At 35.7% G+C, this 24,537-nt stretch overlaps 2 protein-coding genes across 10 annotated transcripts; both read right to left on the minus strand.

The window, feature by feature from the left end:
- Positions 1-113: 113 nt before the first annotated feature.
- On the minus strand, positions 114-8,508 carry LOC132172583 (Polynucleotidyl transferase, ribonuclease H-like superfamily protein). Of its 4 annotated transcripts, none has more exons than XM_059584105.2 (12): positions 8,132-8,298; positions 7,642-7,766; positions 6,320-6,489; positions 4,662-5,343; positions 4,466-4,550; positions 4,151-4,238; positions 2,978-3,162; positions 1,841-1,973; positions 1,208-1,344; positions 956-1,030; positions 499-618; positions 114-360 (listed from the first exon to the last, which is right to left on the minus strand). In XM_059584105.2, coding segments are annotated over exons 2-12 (1,776 nt in total). In that variant the 5' UTR covers positions 7,644-7,766; positions 8,132-8,298; the 3' UTR covers positions 114-261. The 4 variants fall into 4 exon arrangements, with proteins under 4 accessions (XP_059440088.2, XP_059440089.2, XP_059440087.2 ...); XM_059584106.2 differs by having other exon boundaries at positions 7,608-7,766; XM_059584104.2 differs by lacking the exons at positions 7,642-7,766; positions 8,132-8,298 and adding an exon at positions 8,330-8,508.
- Positions 8,509-16,805: 8,297 nt separating this feature from the next.
- On the minus strand, positions 16,806-22,613 carry LOC132172586 (Ppx-GppA phosphatase). Of its 6 annotated transcripts, none has more exons than XR_009439162.2 (9): positions 21,417-22,613; positions 21,030-21,182; positions 20,745-20,783; positions 20,457-20,537; positions 20,227-20,346; positions 18,685-18,789; positions 18,415-18,593; positions 18,130-18,281; positions 16,806-17,001 (listed from the first exon to the last, which is right to left on the minus strand). XR_009439162.2 is itself a non-coding variant. In XM_059584111.2 (7 exons), the coding sequence occupies exons 1-7, from the start codon at positions 22,536-22,538 to the stop codon at positions 18,531-18,533; spliced, it is 1,683 nt and encodes a 560-aa protein (XP_059440094.2). In that variant the 5' UTR covers positions 22,539-22,613; the 3' UTR covers positions 18,008-18,530. The 6 variants fall into 6 exon arrangements, 1 of the variants encoding a protein (XP_059440094.2); XR_009439161.2 differs by having other exon boundaries at positions 18,130-18,304; XR_009439163.2 differs by having other exon boundaries at positions 18,130-18,313.
- Positions 22,614-24,537: the final 1,924 nt, after the last annotated feature.

A 24,537-nucleotide genomic window follows, 5' to 3' on the forward strand; every position in this document is an offset into this window, starting at 1 on the left:
TGGTGCACCAGTAGCCTAATTGGCGGGGCTAGACACATCCCTTTCAGAGTTGACCATATTTTTGTTTTGTTAAGTGGAGAAAGCAAGGCCAAGGTTATATAGAAGCTTATAGATTCCAGAAAGCACTATAACTCATTATATAACATGCAGAATATATACAGCAGCAGCTTTAAGTGGCAGTGTCTTTCTTCAGCTACCAAAGAATATTTACAGAATGGCTAAGGTCTAACCAAATGGGGATGAAAATTATGTAACGCGGCACTAAATTGATTGACAGTGCTTGTTGGGCTGAGCTGCTTTCAACTGCTTCTTACTTTTGATTTCCTTTTTGGACTTCTTGATTTTGTCCATATGGGAAACCTGTCATTAGTTTAACAGATACAAAAGTTTAAACAAACAGAACACAACACAGACATGGTGAAAGAAGCTCTGAACACAAACACACAGACATCACACGTACATAAATCCTCTGAAAGAAGTTCTGTAAGCTGTACTTACAATGTGGGATTTCCACTCAATCTTGTCCTGCCCCTCGGTGACAGTAGCTGGTTGGGAATGACCACGAACGTGGTGGAATATGTGAACAAGTACAGCAGCATCCAGAGCAGCATATTCTAGCTGCACGAAAGGTGTTGCTTTAGCTTTATGGAGTTATTTCAGGTGAATTTATAGATCAAACATATTCAGATCCTTTAACTTCAATTGTAATTGAACCAATAAGAGATACCAGATCCTTAACTTCACTAGAAAAATCATCTCAAGTTGAATGTATCATATGGCAATCTCAAAATTAAGACGTAAGAGGCATGCATATATGATGATTGAAAGTGGATGGGAAATGAGAGCTCTTAGCTTTCCTCAATTGGAGTCGGCTTTTGTACAAATTTTTCTTAACAATTTTCCTCATGAAGTTGTAGGAAGTTAATGTGTAATGAAGAAAATAGAATGCATTTACCTGATTCTGGGTCAAAGGTCGTTGCTCCCAGTTGCTATTCCGTCTTGTCTTGTTCAAACCAGCTCCCAATATTTTCTAAAAGATAGTAATATTCACCAAGCAATTAAGTCTAATGATTACATACTTACTTGAATGTAATGCAAGCAGCAAATCAAGAGAGAGAGAGAGAGAGTCTCATAAGAGAACAGCAGTATGGATAACATACAGTATACAAGAAATTGCAGGATATAAAACAATTCATCCTTAACTTACCTTTGCAAGCCCAGACAGACCACCTCGTGGTTCTTTGAACACATTCTGGACGTCCAGTAACATTTCATACTGCTTGAAACATTCCAACTCCCCGTATGAATGCTTCAGTTGCTTTATGTCACATTGAAAGTTATAGCCTACAAGGTACACAGATCACAAAGTAGCCATGTTCATGTAAATGTTGACAAAACAAGCCCAAGATATGCTAGTAGGGATGAAATTTCCAACCACGCCATAAATATTACAAACATAATGCGGCCTAGACCCACATCTGAAAGAAACACCGATCAACTAACCATTCTCTACACAGTCAATAGAAAAAAAATGTAGAACATCACAGGTAATACAAGGATTTCCTTCTGCCCCTGCAGAAAGAGTACTATTTTTTAAACCATATGAGGTTCTCTGTGAACAATGCAAATCGAGTTTGGAGAAGGGGCGTGAGGAGTCCTCAACCCACAACAGATGGAAGAAAATTTGTTCAATCACGCAGTTAAGGACTTCCTTCTCCCTGCATAAAGGTCATTCTTTAATAAAAGGTTTAAGAAGTCATAGATGGATTCCTTTCGAAGATATACATTTTTACAAGGCTTCAAAATTCTACCCAAACTTATGCATATAGGTTTCTCATACCAAGTTTTAGAATTCTAGGGGACTGCAAAATTCGGGTCAGACAGTTGTCTAAAACATCAGGCACATCTTCAAATAATTTTATCAGATCAAGGATGAAAACCATCTTTTCAGAAGCAATCTGCATGATAGAAACCTGAAACATGGAACAAAGTCATTTTTATTAACAAAAGGAACCAAAAAAATGCAGAATTAACAGAGAAGGCATTATTATCCAAATATCATAATTCCTAAGAACTTCACATCAAAATTACTCTTTTTTATTCATCATTTTTTAATAGTTTTCTAACCATGAACCTTGGGGCCACACCCCCTGGTGAAAAGCTAGCAACTTAACCAGTTCCGTGTAGGAAAACTTTCGAGGGTGCGGTACACGGGACCGGAGTTTACTCTGCAGTGGTGAGTCTAAAAGGCCCCGCCTTGGAGAGATTCCCCGACATAAAAAAAAAAAAAACGCATTCTAACCATGAACCTAAAGCAATAAGCTAGCCAACCCTAATACAGTTTCAATTATCACATCAAACCCATTTTATCCCAGGAGCTAAACGTCAATACTAACAGATTTCCAACTCCACTGCTATTGCACTAATAGAAAGAATTATCGTTGAGTTTCTGGCTTCCGCCTTCTGTTACATTTGATTCCAAAACTGACCGTTATTCATTTGGAAGAGATAATATAATTAAACTGGGTTTCTGCTCAATATCAGAGTATATTGGAGAAGTAACAAAAATTCAATGCAAGACTCAAACTAAAGAAAAAGCGGTCCTCCACCATAAGTCACTAACTTACATAGAAACCAATATACATTTCTAAGATACAGAAAGAGCTAAAATAATTTGTCATAGTTTAAGAAAAAAAAAAAAAAAAAAAAAAGGGAACAATTAAAATTCAAGGTCCAAAACTAATATGACAACCTGTAAATGCATCTAATACTACAGGTAATAGCATTGGTATCTGCGAACATACTTGCAATATAGCAATTCAATGATTTTTCGATCATGCCCCTTTTTCTTTTGTCTAATAGAATAGTAAAATGATAACATATACCTATCACAGATCTAGTATAGAAACCCACAGAGAGAGAGAGAGAGAGAGAGATAAAGAACTATCATAAAATTGGTAAAGATCAATCTGATTACCTTGTTTGGTTTGCTGCCTTTTTCATAATTGGGCTTCCATTCACAATCGAAACCCACAACTTTACATCCCTCAATATGGCATGTTGCATTTTGCAAGCCATCAACTTCATCAACCCAAATGATGTCTTCTACAACCAATTCATTAAGATGCAGATAGCGACTCTGCAGAAGACTTGCCTCAGGCACTATTACATGTCAAACAGTAATATATAAGGGTCTGTTTGTTTAAGGTCCACAATCAAAAAAATCAACATACACCGTTTGTATTTACAACTTATATTTCAGAAGTCAAATGATTGAAAATCAAGTAAAACAAGTACCTTTATAAAATATAAATGGCCATTGAGTGCTATATTTATACGATGCCTATCATTGCTACAAAGCAACAAAATACTAGCTATATGATAAGGAGCATTACGCTGAGAATTAAGGATGAAATATTTATTAGAGTAAGTGGAGAATTCAAGATAAATATGTTTAGATGGATAAGAGCTTTTGCTAGAACAGAAGAATATTAGGCCTCTCCAGAAAGAATGATAAGGAAGACTTTTTTGAGTGAGTCAATAATGAAAGGTTAAAGACAATCGATGATAACAAAAATATGTAAGAATTTATAAATATGTAAGGATAGAGGCATGTATTCAAGAATAAATTTGTAAGGTTAAAAACATATAACTGAAAGGTCAACTGGAGCTTTGAGCCAGCTTGTGTTTGTCTTTTATTTGATTGTAGGGGTAGGAAGAGAGCAGTTTTGATCATTCAAGGATCTATGGTTCAAAGTAATATGGAGATGCAAAACCACAAGGATTTTTCTCAATAGAAAGCCAAATGGGGAGAAGATGTATCCTAGCTTGAATTTGTGCAAGTGTCAAGCGTTTGTGTATGAAAAGTGTTACATAACTACAGACAAGAGGAGAAAAACTTATGTGGTGCATTCAGGTGCATAAAAACCAGTTAATGCACCAATGCTAGGAAGAAGTATAAAGTTGTAGCAGTGAGAAACAACAAGAAGGTCAAGAGCTGAATCATTGGCTGAGGCAAAGTGTGAAGAAATAGTTGTGACGGATCTAAGATAGGCTAATCTCCATTCAATGTTGATGGCACAAATGAACTTGCAGCCAGCCCAAGCATAAGGCAGTAATGACTAGGGAAAATATAATATATACAGCATACCTTTGACATCCAGAAAACCTTTAAGGGTATATCGATCACACAGTTCATCGACCTTCTCTGTGTAACCAGCTTCCATTGCCAAATAAACCTTTAAAACATAATAGAATTACTTTATACATAAATACTAAGAAAATAACCCCAAAAATGGAACATTTCAAAAAGAAAAAATGAAACAATTGCTCCAAACTAATAATTCTACAACTTTCATAAATCTCATCATCTTTGGTCCAGGTAAAGTTTTGACACAGTTCTCAGCTAGAAGTATGTAATATAGGTGTATAACTGTGATCGTTACTCATGTCAAAAGCTACTGACCAAATATTCAAGAAGTTGTCTATCACTGTTTGTCTTAGCCTCTGCAACTTCCCAACATCCTTTTTCTGCTAGCTTCTTTAGTGAGCTGCAACGTTGATGTAATATTCTTAATGTTCATATTCTAGGGGAAGGGTGGGACTAAAGGCATCAAAAACCTACAAACAGAAATTTACCAACAGAGAGAGTTGAAATATACCTTTCTTTACACTTATGATATACATCAGGAAATTCCTCGCGCAGATTGTTTTTCTTTATAATATCATAAGCATGCTTTAGCATGTTCCTATCAGTGTACTCCTGAACAAGTACACATAACATTTGCTTCCCCATAAATGTTGCCCACTTTTCTGCTGCTTTGAAATCTTTGTTCTGTATCATACTAACGAGAAAAGACTGCCCAGACTGGCGTATGGAAAATTGCTCTAATAGAGAGACCGCTGTCATGTACGACTGGGATTCTATCGATTCAAAAATGTACTTCTCAACAAATGTTTTTGCTACATCGTGACAACAATCATTGTTTTTCTCTACTTGGCACATGACTTTCTCAATGTCAGTCAATTTGACATCAAAAGCTTCAAGTATCTTCACGACAATTCTCTCATCATAGTTGACAAAGCCCCCAACAATATCAATAAATAACCGAGCAGCTAGGGCTTTTGCTTCAAGGGAGTCTACTGGGTTGGTTGCTAATTTTAGGTAACGACGTAGAGCAGATACTATTAGATGACTGAACCCTTCACAATATAATCCAAATATAGGCAGGACATATAGACATTGAATAACAAATGTAGCTGGCCCAGGTTGGGGATCATTATGTAGTACTTGATAAACTTGTTGTTGAAGAGCTTGGAACTTCTTAGTTGCCTTGCATGTTCCTACAAATGCATTCAATGAGAAACAAAAATGCAATAGGAAGAATGAAAAAAAAGTACTAACAAAGTAAACTAGAAAAAAGTCATCAAAGTAGAAGCAATAAAAGGCTAGCTAAGTAAGATCCCAAAAATGAATGTCAAGATTAATTAGCAATATAAAGGTAATTTTCCAAGAAATAAAGGGAAACCCAGCAATATCTGGAGAATACTGAAGTGAGTTGTTAAAATTCAGCCTCTAGTGAGTCAGGTCTACCATATAATTAAAATTAGGTCTGATACAAGACTAAGCATCTGACTGCACCTCACTTCCGTAATATAGCTTGCAGCATAAATACTGGAGCAAAATATTAACACAATTCCATCAACAACTTTATGAGACAATTAGTATCCAAGTAGGATGAAATTTGGCAATGATCAAACAATGAGTAACTGGGTATCTTGCAGTACACACTACAATAGCTTGAGAACCGTTGCTCAGCATGTTTGGAATTCATAAAGGAAGGGAATGGAAATGAAAAAATGAATTAAGATAGAATGGAACAAAATAAAAGAATAGATTGGGGTCTTTGCCTTCCGGTGTGTTTGGGAGTTTATAAAGGAAGGGATGTAAAGAAAAAAAAAAAACGGTGATTCCACTATTAGACACCTCTCTTTTATTTGTGTCTTTTAAGAAAGGAGGAAAAATGAAAATTTTCACATCATTTAATAAAGGGAATCGGGCATTCCGCCCACCTTCAGACGGAAGGCTTAGTAGAGAATGAACTCCATTCTATTCCTTTCATTTCCTTTACAAATATCTCCCAAAAAAGGTAATGGTAGCCACCCCTTTCCATTTTTATGCCCTCCAGTTCTGCCCATCCAAATGGGCAGTTAAGGTGAGAAGCTCAATGCAAGTACTTCCATTCCAACATTTGAAAAAGAATAAGATAAAAGGAGATAAGCTATCAAATATGATTAGCGATTGGGAGAAAAAGCATACCATGAATATAACATTCTTTCAGGAGGTATAAGAATACCACTGGAGAAATGTAGGATAGATCCGAAAAAGCATGCACGCATATAGTCCCTGTTTGGTCAGTTTTGTCTTTTTTGTTGTGTAGGTCTGCAACTCTTTCCTCCAAACCCATGCCAGAAAAATCAGTAGTGGCCCTAGAAACAGAATGAAAAGTTAATTTGAGGGTAACAAACTAACACATAAAATGAAGGATCCATATTAATTACTTGATTACTTAGCTGCCATAAGTTTAATACAGCAACTGCGACCAACAACTTACTGCCCCTAGATCACTCTACAGAAAGTAAACAAATCCGGTCTATCTAAAAACTCAATCTTCAAAGACTAGGAACACAGTTCAAATACTATCAATTGAGAAATAAAAGAAACGTTCCAATAGAAAAAATAAGTTGCTTGTACAATAAAGTGGAAGACATTCAGATCTGAGGTAAGTAAAACAGGAATCTGTATGCAGATAGCTCCAGAACCTGGCTAAACAGGATTAATGCGGAGAAAGTTGTCATTTGAGTTTTATTCCAGAAGTAAAATTAAAGGTACTTAATTCATGGTAACTTTAGTCCAGTACAAATCATCTAAATTATGGCTTACAGCAAAATATCCATATGTTAGACAGGTGAGCAATGCTATTGCTAGGTTCGTTATTCTGTCTCAATTCTCTACTCTTAATATCTTCCAACTCCCCCTATCACTAAAACTAAACCAACAATGGACGTGTCTTGATTGCTCTACAATAACCATAGTTGTGTTATGGAATGGTTTGATTTAACAGTTATAACTGTGAAAGGATATTGACTTACAGTCATCTATTAGGATAAAATTGTTCAATAACTTGGCACGCCCTTAATCTCAAATAAAGACCAAGTGGTTGGAGTGAACCCTACTTGTCTTACTAAAAGAAATACACTACAACAACAACAACGAACAACAAAAACCATTGGACCCTTAGATTTTCTTTATATACCACAAACACATGCATACAAACATATTTAATATATAGCAAATTTATCCTTTCTTACTATTGCCAAAATATATACAAGCATTCACACTTTACTTTTGTCCTCCATTTTCTCGGGAACCAAACAAGGTTGGAACTTATTTTCCAATTTTAGGCTAGAAAGTACAACAACAAATTGGACTTGAACTAACCCACAAAGTTTTAAACTAAATAAAGCAATACAGAAGAAAAAAATTAACATCACAGTCAACTACAGCCGACAATAAATTAAAACAGTAAGCAGTTATTTATTAACACCTTCATTAGCAAATAACACTGAAACGGCACAAACATGTAATAATGAGAATAAAGGTCATTTCTTGTACAGCAGAGCCACTACGCAGCGCTCATCAAGCATTTCAGAAAAAGATCTCAAGCTTTACCCACAAATTTACATGCTATTAGCCTGTTTGGTTCCTGAGAAAATGTAGGGAAAACTTCAATGAGGAAAAAGTCAAACAAATCTTTAAAGAAATCATCCTCAGGCCGCTGCAATGCAATGATTTAGCTTGGTTGCTGAGTTCCTCTATACCTTAAAACAAAACTCAACTAAAAAAAAAAAAAAAAAAGCCTTTTTTTCCTTAGATTTTCTCCGCTACCAAAAAACGGAGTACCAAAGAAAAATATTAAGTTTAGAAGCGCTGAGTTTCTCGTACTTCGAACGCAAAGAACGATTTCAACATTTTCATTTTTCTCTTCCTTTTTTTTTTCTTTTCCACAAATTTTCCCAGCAACCAAACAATAAATAACTATTAATAATAATAAAATAAAATACAACTTACCAAACTAATTCAATGAATCCGAAGCTTCTCTCTATCGCTCTCTCTCTCTCTCTCTGTGATGCAATGCTATATTTATAGAGCTCTGTATATATAGATTCAGCTAGGGACAATGCCTCCGAAAATTAAAATAAATATGACAGACAATAATATCGATTAAAATTAATTAAAAAGGAAATGCTAAAGTGCGCGCGGGCCCACCGGATCTTTGATCCTTTTCCCGCGATGGTGAAATTGCCTCTCTCTTTCTCTTTCCTAAAGGCTCTGTGCATCGCTCTGGTCGAGGCTAACGTGCGCCGAGAGAGTTGGGGAGTGCTGCACATCGAGGAACGGAGGGGCATTCTGGACTTCTCGAACCGCTTTGGTTCATTGGGGGATTAGATAAGGATAGGATCATAAATTGCTTAAGTTTTGGTCCCGGGTGCGACCTTCTTTGGAAAAGGACTTCAAAAAAGAAGCAGGCAAAAATTATAATAGAGTTGATTAATGTGAGAAAAAAAAAAAGTAAAAAAGTGAAGAAAATAAAAATTGCAGTAATTTTTTTATTTGAATAATAATAAAAAATAATTGATGTGATGTAAAAAGTAAAAATATTAAGATTGATTTTGAAATAAATTTTTTGAATTTTTAGGTTCGATCCGGCTCACTCCTTTGCCAAACACACTATGCCTTAAAAAATGAAGTGGACTGAAACGTATCAGACTTAAATGCTGTAAAAAAAATAAATAAATAAGAATATTTTGTATAAAAAATAAAATAATTTATTTTGTAATAATTTTTTATTTATATAGTAATAAAAATAGTTGATATGATGTAAAAAATAATAATATTAATGTTAATTTTGAGAAGAATAATGTGAATTTTTTTTTTTTTGTCTTGTCCACTCCTTTGGCAAACAACCTGACACACACACACACACAAAAAAAAAAAAAAAAAAAAATCTTTGTCAAAGCCTAAATTATTTTCATTATATTCACGGCGATGGCTTTTGATTATGATTGATTGGTCAATTTGGTGGCAGTGGTTGAAACTGAAAGTTTTTCCTCTTTTCAGGTTTTTTTTTTTTTTTTTGTCGTTGGGAAAGGAAATAATTAGAATAATGAAAGATACTATATTTTAATCCTCAAATTGTTTAAGAATATTGATACGACACTCTAAAACAATCATTTAATTTTTTTAATATATATTTAACAATTATTAGTCTAAGAATTAGTTTGAAGTATCGCATCAAGTTTGCGGATAAAATAGTATATAGCATTTTTCAAAAAAAATAATAATATGGTCTATATTGCATTCTCAAAGTTAAAATTACTCTGTTAATCTCTTTATTTTAGGATATTATCGTATTCTTATGGTGTTTTAAATTTTATTATTTTGTTCCAAATAGATCATTATATCTATTTTGTGCATATATTTTGTTTAATGGAGCCATTTTAAAAATATAATTACATACATAGAAAATCCAAATACAAAAAACAAGTGATGGTTGTAACTTGTAAGCCACATGTCCCAAATGATAGCTCAATCGGTTGGGAATCACGCCTTATGAAACGGAGGTCATTTGTTCAAATCTCTTGTCCCTCTCTTGTGCGAACATGTCAACAACCCAAAAAAACTTGTAAGCCACATCTTTCAGGATGGAGGTTGTGACGTCAACGACCCACCTTCTTACATAGGCGATGGTCGTCGGCCACTTTTATGAAATGTGGTAAAAGTTGCGGTATCCACGGCTCACCCACAATAGGAGGGAGTTGGGAGGTCGTGACCAAACCCAAAGGTGTTGCTCACATGGTCAATTGAGTTATTTTCTTTTATTTTTATTTTATTCACCTTAGGTGATGAGATTTGAAGTTTGGACGACACTAAATTTGATATTTTAAGCTATGAAAATGGGTAGTATTTCTAAATTTTTAGCAATGGATCTTTAGATTTAAGCTTAGGAATTATTTAGTAGAATTAAAAGATTTTACTCATTCTCATAATTAAAAATTGAATTCATGTAATTTAAAGAAATTTATAATTTTTGAGATAAATTCCTTTTTCTTTAATTTAAAAATGGTGAAAACATAAATTAAGGAGAGAAGATGACAAAATTAGATGTTTTACCATCATAAATCATTACTCAATATAGAAATGGAAAATGTCTTTCTCGTATTACTTATGGTCAGTGGTGCAGAGCTAACCATAAGTAATGCTATAAGTCCTTCTTGAATCACTCAAAGAATGATATGTTTATTAAAATTACCATTGAGCATGTGATTGATCATTATTAGATTTTGACCAAATGTTAATTTTAATAGTCAAATTATTCTTGGAGGAACTCAAGAGGGATACAAGGAAGACTTGTAGAATTACTTGCTAACCACTCTAACATTTGGGACTAAAACATTTTTCTAGTGTTTAATTGGAACTTGAAAATACTCTAAAAACACCACTATTGTCACCCCCCTAGAAGAACCAATTCAAAAAAACTCAGTAGACACAATTCTAAATCCAAACCCACAAAATTATACATAAAACAAATTGAGAAGTCAATTTCTTACAATGAAAAAGATAAGAGAGAGAAGAGAAAGGTGATAAGTCGGCGACAACGCGACAGTGAATTGGTGATAGTCTCCCATGGTTAATAGGGACTGGGGCCAACTGCTATTACTAGGCAAAGGCGATGGTAATCGCCAATTGCATAAGGCAAAAAGAAGAGAGCGTGAGATGGTGATTGTTGGCGATGAAGATCTCCATCAACTCGAGAAAGAAAGAAAGAAGAAAGGGGCATAAAATGTTTTACAAACCCCATTAGCCTTTTTGTCTTGTCAACAAAAAAATGTTTCGAGTTTAATCAAAATTTTAAACCGTCCAAAAGAAAAACATTTTTCAAGAAAATCTTGACTGAGAAACAAATAAGACAAAAAACTCATTTCGTACGCATCATATAAAATATAGAATTAAAACGTTTTATTTTATATATGCACATATTAAAAATTAAAAGGCAATTATAATCACAATGAAATCATTGAAATGACTAAGAGTCTTCATGCGGCTTTTTTTAACTGTTTTAACTACTAACCGCTTTTAAAAGTGGTTAGTAAAAATTGTTAACCGCTTTTTAATATATATATATATATATATATATATATATAAAAAAGACCAAATGGTGATGAAAGTATAGTTGAATATGTTTATATTTGTGTTTCTTATTTGGGATATCTATTCTAAGGCTTTTTAACAATTGGGTTTTCCTTGATTTTCATATTTGTATTACTTTGGGTTATGAATTTGATAATCCTGATGATTTTCATAATTTTTTTTTTTTTTTTGGGGGGGGGGATGTTGATAGCATTTGGGTTTTTTTGGGTACATACCATTTACATTTTTTTTTTATTTTTTTTTATTTTTTTTTTTATATGGGCTTATTTTGGAGCAAGTGGTATATTGCAACCTATATGTTTATTAAATAGTGCATATTTTGATACCAAAAATGCACATAAAAGGCCAAAAAAGGCAAAATAAGCTCAACACTGAAAATTGGACCAAAAGGCAAAAAAAAAAAAAAAAAAAAAAGTAGGAAAAAACATAATTCTCAAATTCGGCCCAAAAAGAAAGCCCAAACAAAGTTAAAACAAAAAAGGGTTAGCTGGCAATTAGCGGAAGCGGTTAGTAAAATGTACTAACCGTTTAAGCGGTTATGGTTTTAGCCACTAACCGTTAACCGCATGATCACCATTATAAATGAGACACTAAGGTCTAATATAACCCGCGATAAAAAATAAAAAATAATAATAAAAAAAAAATAAATAAATAAATAAGAGTCTATTTGGGATTGCGTTTGAAATATATAAATTTTAATTCAAAAAGAGCTTTTGGGCAAAAGCTTCATTGTTAATTTTTTGTCAAAAGTGCGTTTTTGTCATTTTTAGTCTTTTTGAACCATTAAAATGGCTTTTAATTTTTTTTACCAAACGAGTAATTTTTTCTTCAAATAAACTTTTTAAGTATTAAAAGCACTTTTAAACTTCTTAAATGTAATCTCAAACATGCCCAAAATCAAAATTGTTGTATACACAAATGTTTTGTTATCCACATAAGTTGCTCAAACAATTTTGGGAAAAATGCAAAATTAGTCTTTGTAGTTTACTTGATTTACAATTAACTTTCTATAGTATCAAAATGAACTCAAAGGTCCTTGAGGTATGTCAAAAATATAATTTAGTCTCTACAATCAAATTTCATTAACTAATTTAACAAATTCTCTTAGTATGACACTGACTTTAATAATACAAGTATCACAATTATGTTGACTCTAATGTTTTACGCTATTAGAATCTGTTAAGTCAGTGAACAAAATTTAACTATTTGACTTTTGATACTACAATAAGTTAATTGCAAATCAAGTAAACTACGATAATTACTTTTTTTCCAACAATTTTATTGAAAAAACAAAAGCGACAAAAATTTAGTTTATGCAATTGTTTCATTAGCTTTTACTTTCCTTTTGACTTGACGTGACACGTGAGTCCCGTGTAGTTTTTTGAAAGGTCAGTTTCACCGTTATTGCATCAAAGGACAATTACATCGTTTTATTCAAAAGGTAACAACCTTTTTTCACCTTTTTGGCTGCGGTTTTGCGTGTGATTCTGACACGTGTCGACTAAAGAGCTCTTTCTTAAAGTGATAGACCTCTACAGGACAAATTGACACGTTGATTAATCGTACTATATCTGACCGGATAATAAAAATATCTATTTTATAAAATAAAAGCCCTCTTGCCTCTTGGTCTTGGATTTGCACTTGCGTAAGGTTACTTTTACAAATATGGAATTATCTTATTCACCAACTATTTACTATTGTATTAAGGTCAGCTTTTTTAATTTAAGTTATAGGAATATTAGTAAAAAAAATAAAATAAGTATTCTGTTTTATATAAAGATGAACGGCTAGTTTTGTTAAGATTTTTACTTTTTAAGCTTGCGGAAGAAGAGACAATGGACCCTAGAGGCGATGAGCCATTGAGCGGGATCGACGAGCAATAAGAGCCAAATATTTTATGTTTTGTTATGGTTAATGATACTAGGGATTGTGAGAGAGGTGGAGATCCAAAGAGAGGAGAATAAGTGATAAGAAGGGTTTGCTCATGCCAAGACAGAAAAATGAGGGGATAGAGCACGCAATTTTTGGGGATTGAGGTGAAAATCTAAACAAAGCACGTGGTTTTTTTTAAGGATTGTAGTTGAATGGAGATGTGCACGAATTGTTGGCGACGGCATGGCTTCAAAGAGGATCACTAATGTGTCACTTTATGGGTCGTTATTTTAAATCGATAGTTGTAATAAAATGTGTTGATCGCGTCAAACTCACTAACCAAGAAAATATACAAAGTAGAGAAGAAGGTAAGCACAAAGATCTTTGTCGAGTGAGCAAGCATGGGATCTGTCTGATGCTTAAGCCAATTAACAATTGGGTGATTATTCCTTATCTCGGACGTTTACCTCTCATTGCATTATTTTCCTACCTCTACAACCTAGTAGTAGTTGTATCGACTTGTAGAACATAATGAGAGCCCTATTATGTGCCCCATTTCTATTGTTGGTTGCGTACCCTCTTCAGAGAATATCAAAAATGTTAAGGGAAGAGTTGTAATTCCTTGTGGTTAACCTCTTATTCGGCCAGTGTAATAGTTACGAGGATCATGCCAAGTTTACTGTTAGCCTTAGGGTACATTGGGCTCTACCCAATTCAAGCCCTTGAACCCTACAAAATTTATGTGAAAAAAGTGTTGTTTTCCCTTTAAAAAAAAAGAAGAAAAAAGCTACCAATATCGTCCTATATCCCGTAAGAAGAAAATAAAGAACTTAAACCACCCATTTGACAAATAGAATCTAAACCACATTAAGTGTCTCAAGTGAGTATTTTAACCCCTTAATGTGGTTTAGATTCTATTTGTCAAATGGGTGGTTTAAGTTCTTTATTTTGAGATGCGGATTAGGATACTAAAATGACGAGCAAGCATAATTAGAGAGCAATCATTGGATGTCCTACCACTATAGTTTATGCAATGTATTGCCATTTTGTTTAGTCAGGAAAGAATTAATTATACATTACACTTGAGCTTTATCCAAAAGGTTAAGTGAAGTATGCATTTCTAAAAAAAATAAAATATTAGGAGTCAATAAGTTCTCCACATTTAACCAATATTCTTCTACAAATTTAACAGATCAACCATTAAAATTTGTAGGGTCCTCCATCGACAAATCTATAAATCTAATAGTTGATTTGTAAGATGAAATGAAAAAAAATATAGATAGAATATTAACACCGATCATTATTTATTTTTTAAAATGTCCACATTAGTGTCCCCAACTTACCATCTAAAGTAAAGTAATATGTTGTTAAATCTTACTTCTTTTGGGTTATAAAGGATTCATCATTGAAAGATGGAAAAATCAGGGGGGTACCAACAACCCCACTAGCGTTGCAGGTTCATCATGTGAATAGGGCTCTCAAATGATATTTCCATGTACTTTAAAAGGCATGATACTTTATGTTGGACTTGGTCTTTTTTTGGTTAATTTAATGGGGGATTGATCTTCATAGGTTGGGTTCAATTTCAAACAATCATCATTCGTGCTCTCAAAAAGGTCAACGAATTTGATATCACTCTGACGTGAAAAGAAAACACAAACAAACAATGGATGCAGAGTCGGCTATATCCGTTGAAATTTTGTCTTTTATCCTTTTTTATTATTATTAATTTTTTTTCTTCCCAAAAACTAAAACACTAACAAAAAAACTCAAACACAAAATACAAAACTTTTATTTTTTTTAATAAATTTATATTATTCCCTTGTTATTATTGGAATATTTTGAATAAAACAAGTGTTGCATTTTACAGAAGTCTTAACTAATTTTTATTTTTTAAAATTTTTAAAAAATATTAGACCACCCACAATGGCTGTGGTGGCTGCACACCACCTTGGTCTTGACTGGAAAAAATTAAATATTTTTCAGTTTAATTGAATCAAATAAGAGTTGGTTCCTTTAAAATGAGGGGCAAAATTATCCCCTTCTTTTAAGGGAATCGACTCCTCTCCAACTCATTTGAACTAGAAATGATTAATTTCTTTGGTTGAGAAAACCATATCACCCCAAGATTTGGTTGAACTAGAGAGGAGTTGGGTTCCCAGTTGGGAAGGCCATGTCACCAACCTAATTTGGTTGAAACAATCGCATGGCCACAAAAAAAAAAAAAAAGTGGTGATATTACGCACGCCAGTGTGAGTGCATAGTGCCTCACGCTGGTGTGAACAGTAACCAAAAATTACAGTTTCAACATTTTTTTAATATTTTTTTGTTACTGTTCACACCAGCGTGAGGCACTGTGCACTCACACTGGCGTGTGTAATATCATCACTCAAAAAAATTATACAAAGAAAGATTTTAATGTGTTGAAGTTTCTCAAAATAAGTAGGTAAACTCTATATAAAATATTTTGTCAAATATGGACCACATAAAAAAAAACACTTATATCACATTTATCATTTATGTTACATCAAAACACATTTTCAAATCATAAAAAATAAATAAATAAACCCTCCCCTCTGCATTATTTTCTGAACGCAACAGCATGAACCGTTGTATGAATGGAGAGCACTGCTGTTATCCAAATGGTGGACATGGGGATTTTTTTTGAAATGATGATAACCTTTGACCAAATGTTTGGATTGGACAACTAATTGTGCCTGTATAGTTGATGCTATCCATTGCCAGAAGTAGGCAACAGCTGAATAGCTGATCAATCTTGTTGGTCCAAGCCATTCTACCTAATTTGGAACAAGAAAAGGATAAGTAACCCCACTTGGAGATGTGATCAATTTTCGTTTTGGTAATAATTGATTGGAGATGTGATTCGATTGGACTCACCAGGTGATAGAAAGGAGATGACGATGTGAAAGAAACGTTGACTTTGTTAATAATACTACTAGGGCAATAGGTTCATTATGGATTACATGACCATACATTAGAGGACAAGCCAACCATAATTCAGCATATCCGTCACATAAGCATCTCTTCTTTGAATATAATTTTTTTTTTTAATATTATTTTTATTGTTTAAGGAAGGAGAATGAGAGAGGAGTCGTCAGGGAGACAGGAAATGAACTTTCATATGTAGCAAGATTTTTAGAATAATTTATGGGGATGAAAAAGGGCCGATAATAGCTAAATATAACTATCATAGTCATTTAGAGAATGTGTTAGAAATGCTTTATATTGCATTTAGATTTTCCGAATAACAATAGATTAGTGCTTAAATCTTGATTCTACAGATCTGAAGACCAGTTAATTCAGCATGAGCATCAAAGTTCTCAAACATTACTATTGACCATGGAAAATTAATTTTAATTATTATCCACAACATTTGATCACTTTCTAAATCATTTTTTACTTTCTACTGTTGGTACAAGTAACTAAAGAAAGTACTCTAATCCTATTTCTCTTCTGCAATTTGCAAACACAATGGCAGTCAAAAAGTGCTGAAGAATGGAAGAGCAATAAAATCACTGAAAAAAGTGTGCTACTTTGTCATTAAATTGTAGATGATATGCTGTCACGCAATTATACAACCACTGGGTATATTTATCATATATGATACAAAAGTGGCCGGAGATTCAAATATTTTCTATGCTGCCCATGGGGGATCCCAAAAGTTGTACACATCTCAAATGGAGTCTTCGGCTAAGCACCACTAATCGAAACAAATGTAAGCTCAGGCATCTTCATGGAAGGCCAAATCTCTGGGTCATCAATCCAGGCAACTCATTAGAGGGATGCTGGGCAAGAGGGTGATGATAAGAAGTGCCAACAGTCACGGGATCACGGGTCTGTAAATGGGGTTTATAGGTGAAATGGGTGAGTTCCACGACTTATTAAGTAAACATAAACATGAGATAAATCATATGGTAAAACATTAGCTAAAAATTCTGTGTCCAAATGATATTACAATCATACCATAACATTTCTTTGAGAGTAATCATGAGACAAAATCATAGATAGTTACATGGAAAGCAATCTAACCTTGTTCATTTCTTTTTGTACACTCTTTTCACTTGGACTGCAGGCTGGCTTGCTCCTCTAGTGATTAATTTTCCCGATTTTCTCTTTATGTTTTCTTCTTCCTTCTCCCCTACTTAGTCGCTCTCTTGTATACTTCCTGTGTACTTGGGTTGCGCCCCTCTCTAATGCATTATTACTTATAAAAAAAAAAAAAAAAAAGACTTACTTACTTCCTTTTCTTTTCTTTTTTTTTTTTTTTTTTTTGAAATAAATATATTTCTTATTGAAACTTGTTTTACCCCTTGGGTTATTTTCGTATTTCTTAAACCCTGAGCAGCGCAAGTTGGCACGTCCTGAAGGACCTCTTGAGCTCAATCCTGTGGCCTCAAGAGAGCTGCATGCAGTAGGATATTCCTTGATCAGTGGACCATAATAGCCGAACAAAAGACCATCACCTTGGGCGTACAATAAGGTGAAGGCTACTTGACTGATAGCCCACACCGTGTTGTGTGGTTTGTTGTGCTATTCGTGAATCATACGTGTCATGTATTCCGGTACCGGTCATAATCATATTCATGTCATAATGGTACCACGGGGTTAAACTTTGTTTGATAATACTTTTTCCTTTTTGTTTTCCTTTTTCAAAACAAAAACATTAACAAACAACCCAAAATACTCAAAACTACTATCACCTTTAGGTTACATTAGAAACGCTTTTTCAAAAAAGAAAAAAACACCATTTAAAAAGCATTAACAAACGAAGCCTATGCCAAACAAAATTATTTGGCTTAGTTTGAGCCCTTGACGAGAAAGTTCTCTACCTCAGAATCCAAATTAAATGTAACATGTATTCAAAAGACACAAAGTTCCATGTTTCATGCTTTCTTGACAATTAAAAGAAGACCAAAGCAGCTACAATTATGTTGCATGTTCGGGAGTCTAAAATAAATACTCACACGTGCATTATGTCTTCAATTTATTAAGTTCTTGCTTTCTTTCACTTGATCCACGCCACTTGGGCCACAAACCCACTTGATATTCATGCTGATATTTGTTTCCAATATCTCTCAGCCCGGCGTCCGCTGAAGTGCTCCTACTAACAACAAAACTATTCTTCCACAGTTCAAAAGTCTGCATAATCTCAATTAAGATGCACAGTGTACAATCACATGAATAACTATTAATGTCATCAAATCAACCATAAGAATTGCATCATGTGAAGAAAAATAGGTCCTACATACCAGCTACAGCTTATTTTTAAGACGAAAACATTGAATCATCAATGGGATCTTCTCTATAGGTTGTATCATGTTTAGCAGCAGATTGAGAGTAATAGATGCCTCCTGCACAAGTATTCTTATGGCTGCGATGATTCTGAAGTGCTTGAATGAACTACTACTGACAATTCTTGCAGAAATACCTAAACATAATAACATTGATGGTTACAGAAATAAACTTTGCAATTTAACTCATATTAACAAACAAAATATAAGGAACACAAGAAAATTTACCTTTTTAAAGTTTTCTAACTCTTGTCTTACTTCTGGAAAACTGTCCCCAATTAAAGGTTGTATGGTAGTAGGCAGCAGATTTTGATCATTTAGAACACTGCTTTCCTGTAGACAACCCCCGGGTTAATGCCAATTTCGTAAGTTAGTGCCTTGAGCAGCAGTAAAATTAAATAAACTTATGCAGCTTTTGCAAGCACATTTTGCTAAGCAAGCAGTTAGCCAAAGCTGGCCTGTGGCGAATCTCTTGATATCGCCATCAATGTTATTATCTTGCCTCTACTCTGTGGTTCTTAAGTAAAAGTCATTATGATGAAAACCTTGCTTCACATCATGTTGTCAACTTGTACTAACAGTAAACACTCCATAACATAAAATTTACGGGACAATTGGCTTGCATTCAAAACCCAGATTAAATTTATCCACTAATTATGTTCCAAATGGTGATTTCGAAGAATAGCAAAACAGCTCACTGCATGAGCTTCAAGGGAAACAAGGAAAACATGGAACCTTCAACCTATCATGGCATTTTTCAAATCATATTTAAGAAACGATAAATCAATTCCTGTTCCCCTTCACAATGCTCCTGATCAAACTCATCAAGAGCCATTCAAAAACAGGGGAATTTTCTGTTAAAACAGCCTATGAGTGGCTCCTTCCTCAAAATGTCACAACTTCATAGGCCCTCACCTCCTGTGGATGCCTTCTATTTGGAAAGTATATATACACACTTCCTATGGCTGCTAACTCACAACGAGCTTCCTGTTAGTAAAACTTTGGCTATTAAAAACATTATTCCTTTGCCAGCTTGTTCCTTAAGCAATTTCCCAGTAAAAGACTAATCATGTTATTGGCTCTTGCCTATCTTGTAAAAATATATGGCAAAAGTTCAATATCCCTTCACTTGCATCTGAATATCACCTTACTCTTTCTTTATCTAAAACACTTTCCCAAAGAATGCTCAACTCCTATGATTCAGCACCAGTACTATAAAATCATATTAATATGCCCATTCTTGTATTGAGTCATTTGGCTTGCACACAATCAAGCTTTATTCTGCAATCAACCTATCAGTCTCGCTCAATATCTCAAATAATGCCAATGCATAATCATTGAACCTCTCTCACTTATTTTAGAGTCTGATTCTGAAATTTGGCTCCGTGCCTTCCAGGGGAAGAGCATCAAGACCAGAGTTCTAAGGGTGTTACTCCATGACAGTTTGTATTTGGCAGCAAATATCCCTAATGTCCGAACATCTTTTTGCCATATAGAGAAGCCAATCTTGTGACCAATGGGTTGGCTTAGTGCCACGATTCACAAGAAATCTGCGATGACTTTTACTCTAAGAACCTCTTGTATATAGGCCAATATTTGTTTTGGGATAGTTTTGGTTTCTCTTTTCCCAGACTAGTTACTGTGCCTCCATGAATGTAAAGACCTCCTTTTCCATAACTTTTGTTTTTATCTTTTCTTTTGAACGAAAAAAAAAATGATAAGGCAACAAAGCAGATTGAGTAGCTAGCAAATACAAAGTTTGAAATATACCAGTTTGAAACCTCCATGAGAATGTGAAAAAGTCATTTTTTGAATGTTTACACATTGATGCTGTTGCAATGCTACAGAAACACGTATAATTGCGCAAAGAGATCTGAATTTCTGCTTTTCCTGAAAATAATAGAAGAAAATAGGTATAAATTGATGTAGAACAGTTCTTTTCTCCATATAACTAATAAAAAACCAAGTTAATGGAATGCATATGGTACAGAGTAAGCTACCTCTTTAGAGAATTCCTTTAAAGAAGCATGATCAGATTTTGGAAATTTCTTCCGGTGATATCTTGTGAGTAACGCTATTAACTGCAGATGTACCAGATCATAACCAGCATAAGAGTCTACTTATACCTTATGGACACACCTAAATGGTCAAGAATTTATGAACATAGACCTATTCCAAGTTCCAACCCCACCCCTAATCACCTGAAACAAGGCTCCAGGGGCAGCAGAGAGCAAATTTATAATACTAATCATTAAGGATAGAGCAGAATTAGTAGATGGATGACATACCTTGACCTCCTCAGTATTATAACCTTGAAGACCAACATCCTATAGAGAACATCGACAGGATCAAAAATTAAGAAACAGGAGAATGTTTTATTAACGCAACGCAAGATACTGAAAAGTTCTAGAGATGATGAAATTTTTTCTTTCCAACTTTAAAAGAACATAAAGCATATCACACTTTAATAGTCAAATATAGCCTAACATTCTGCATATATTCAAGATATCTTGGATTATATAAAAAGCATTCAATCAAGGAACACAAACTAGACAAAGAATGAAAACACAAACCATGATTACACGATAAGTCTGCTTATGGTAACCCTTTTTGCCAGTGAAAAGGCCAATATTGTGAAGCAAACAGGCAGCTTCAAGATATTCAAAATCCATCTCATCCAAGGAGGCGGCAACCTGTTCATATTTTCTTAAGCCTTCGAAAATCTCCTGTAATAACCATTAAATCAGAAATCATAGGAAACCATTGTCATAATGTGCATGAAGAAACATATCGAAGGGAAATGTTTTGTTTCTCATTAGGCCCAGCTTCTTGAATTGGAAATCAAATCCAAACTGCAATGTGAATACAATCATACATTCGATGAATCTATTAAACCAGGTATAACATGAAATTTCAGCAAGTAACATCAAAATGAATCAAAACCAAGAAGTTCAATATACCTTTGCAATCCCAGCACACTGAGCAGCAGCTCTCATCCTCTTCTTGCTATTAAACCTTGTAGCAAGCCACACAACAGACCTCCACCTTGCATTGGCATTCAAATCATAGCCACCATACACCTTTGCTAAACTCTCAGCAATAACACCCTCCCCCAATGCATAACCAGAAACTTCCATTTCCTTAATCCCAATCACCTCAAATATTTCCTCCAACAACACCGCCCCCGCCACTATAAACTCTGACCGACTCTTAAACATCCCCTCTCTCCTCACCTTCTCTTTCTCCCCTCCCTCACATACCCTCTCAACCACACCCCTCAATTCCTCTCTAGTAAACCTCCAAGCCCAATCCCTCTTGCACTCCCCAGAGAAAACCTCATTATCATTCTCAAACACATCACTTTTCGCGTAACCATAAAACACAGCCTTCTCAATTGCACGAACCGTACCAGAACACCCAACTACGATCTCAAATCCACACTCCTTGATTTTCTCTACCACCCCAGATTCTCGTATAACTAATCTAACATACTCCCTCATTTGCCCAACAAGGCCATGTTTCACAAACTTGTCAGTCAAATTCACATGCCCCAACTTCAATGAAGCCCCAAAACTAACTTTCCCTTCCTTCCCAACAACGAACTCAGTAGACCCACCTCCAATATCTATAACCAACACCGATTTCCCAAAAACTGACAGGAATTGAAGCACACCCAGGTACACAAGCCGGGCTTCCTCCTCACCTGACAACACCTCAACTTCAAGACCAGTCTTTTCCTTGACACACCGAACAAACTCATTTCTATTAGCTGCCTCGCGTGTTGCTGCAGTGGCAACACAGCGAGTATGGTTGGGAATGACATGGTGAGAGGATAAGATTGCTTGGAAGCCTTGGAGGGTTTGGAGGGCAAGTGGGGTTGTTGGGGCGGAGCTGAGGCCGAGGACGACGGATTCTTTGAGGTGGCTGAGAGTGAGGAATTTGCCGGATGTGTTGGCATGGACAATGAGGAGCTTGAAGGAGTTGGTGCCCATGTCTACGGCAGCAAAGAGGGAGGAGGACGAAGACGAGGTTGGTGAAGGTGGAAGACTGGCGCCCATGTCTTGGTTCTGGATCAAACTCATCGAATGTCGCGCTCAGAAGGTAAAGGTATGATAGCAATTTCAACAGGAATTGAAATGCTACCAGAAGAAGGTTGAAGCCTGAAGGTTCAGACTACTTATTGTTACGAGAGCTGCTGCCATACGGTTGTGGCAGAAAACATGGGTTTTCTGCCCACCAATCACAACATGACACATCAACATTTTAAGAAAAATGCAAAAATTTAAAATGAGAACAAAACACCAAAACAAAAAAAAATGAGGACAAAAATGAGGAACCATCAGCCCCATCTGGGTGGCCGGCGTGGCCACCCCCAGGCCACGGGGTGGCCCGGCGCGGCCACCCCCAGGCCACGGGGTGGCCGGCACGGCCACACCCAGGCCACGGGGTGGCCGGCGCGGCCACTCCCAGGCCACGGGGTGGCCCGCGCGGCCACCCCCAGGCCACGGGGTGGCTCGCAGGCCACCCCAGATCTGGCTGGGGTGGGCCCGCGCGGCCACTCCCAGGCCACGGGGTGGCCGGCGCAACCACCCCATGGCCACGGGGTGGCTCGCAGGCCACCCCAGATCTGGCTGGGGTGGCCTGCGCGGCCACTCCCAGGCCACGGGGTGGCCGGGCCGTGGTGGCTGGGGTGGCTACGGGCCACCCCTAAGGGGCGGAAGCGGAAGCGGCGTTTTCGGGGCGGCGGCTTCAGGCGGAGGTGGGCGGCAGGTCAATGTGGGAGGAATAATATGGTGTTTTGTTTTCATTTTGAGTTTATGTGCTAAGCTGAGGTGTCAGCTTGTGAGTGGTGGGCAGAAAACCCTCACTTTTTGCCTTGACCGAATTGAAGTTATTCCCATTGTTAAAATGTTGTAGTGGCAGCTTTATAGTTATCGCGGCGAGAAAGTCGGCTTTCTTTGTGTAACGCCATATTATTATAAAGACCCGTTATGTGAGAATTTTATAGAGTCGAAGGAGTGTGTCGTCTTTTAGCTGAAAGTGTCGTTTAATAGAGTCGAGAGTCGTAATCATTGTTTCTGTGACTTTCGATTTGTCATCAGTTTTTAGTAACATCCTTTGACAATAGAGGTTAAGAGGGGGACGTTTATGTTTTAAAGGCGACATTTGCCATAGCCGGGAACAGGGATTTTAGAATTCTTTGAAATTTGATAATATCTAATTAATTATATATAAAGAATAAATATCTTTGAGGATGGCTCGGCAACTTCCGTTTGGCTTAACTGTCTGGGGTTGATTTCGGCCACTCCCAAAATCTCAAAGCAAACCCTTCATTTATTTTATTTTATTTGGCCATTGGGAGTGGTTCAGCCACCCCAATTTTGCAAGTTGGGGGTGACTGGAACTACTCCCATAGGCCATGGGGTGGTTTGGCGACCCCTTGACTGCCCATTGCCACTCCTAACTAAAATGGGGGTGGTCGGCTACCCCCTATGGCCAAAATGGGGTGGCCAGCTACCCCCAACTCCCCATAATTTTTATTTATTTTTTAATAATTGGTGATTTTAGGTTTTTATTTTTTTTTGTTACATATTATTTTAAATATTTTTTAATTTGACATGGCACCCAAAAACACAAGTACCACGCCATGTGTCACCTTGAAACTACATGTACCAATAGTCCACGTGTAAGAGTGACGTAGAGCTCCGTAAAAAAATAATAGAATGATGACCGAAGAACCAAGTGTGTTTATTTGCTTATCATAGGAATTATTTGTAATATTTTTAAAAACCGAAGTAACTATTTGATTCTAGCGCAAAGTACATGTATTGGAAATGCATTTAACCATTTTTTTTTTAGTCAACTAATTCTTAGCAGCATTTTTTTGTTTTTTACCCCTGACCCTCTACCTATAGTAGTTTCGTACTCCGTTCATGATTTAGGATCATCTGTTGGTGAAAATAAACCCTTTCAAAGTTGGAATGCTGTGAAAGTTTATCGATGTGCCAATTTTTGTGCACATACTCTAACTAAATGGGCTGCTTTCAATCTTATTTTTTGAAGCATTCTCATGGGATCTCT

Source organism: Corylus avellana, chromosome 1, assembly GCF_965113065.1.
Source record: "Corylus avellana chromosome 1, dhCorAvel1.hap1.2, whole genome shotgun sequence".
Classification (NCBI taxonomy): Eukaryota; Viridiplantae; Streptophyta; class Magnoliopsida; order Fagales; family Betulaceae; genus Corylus; species Corylus avellana.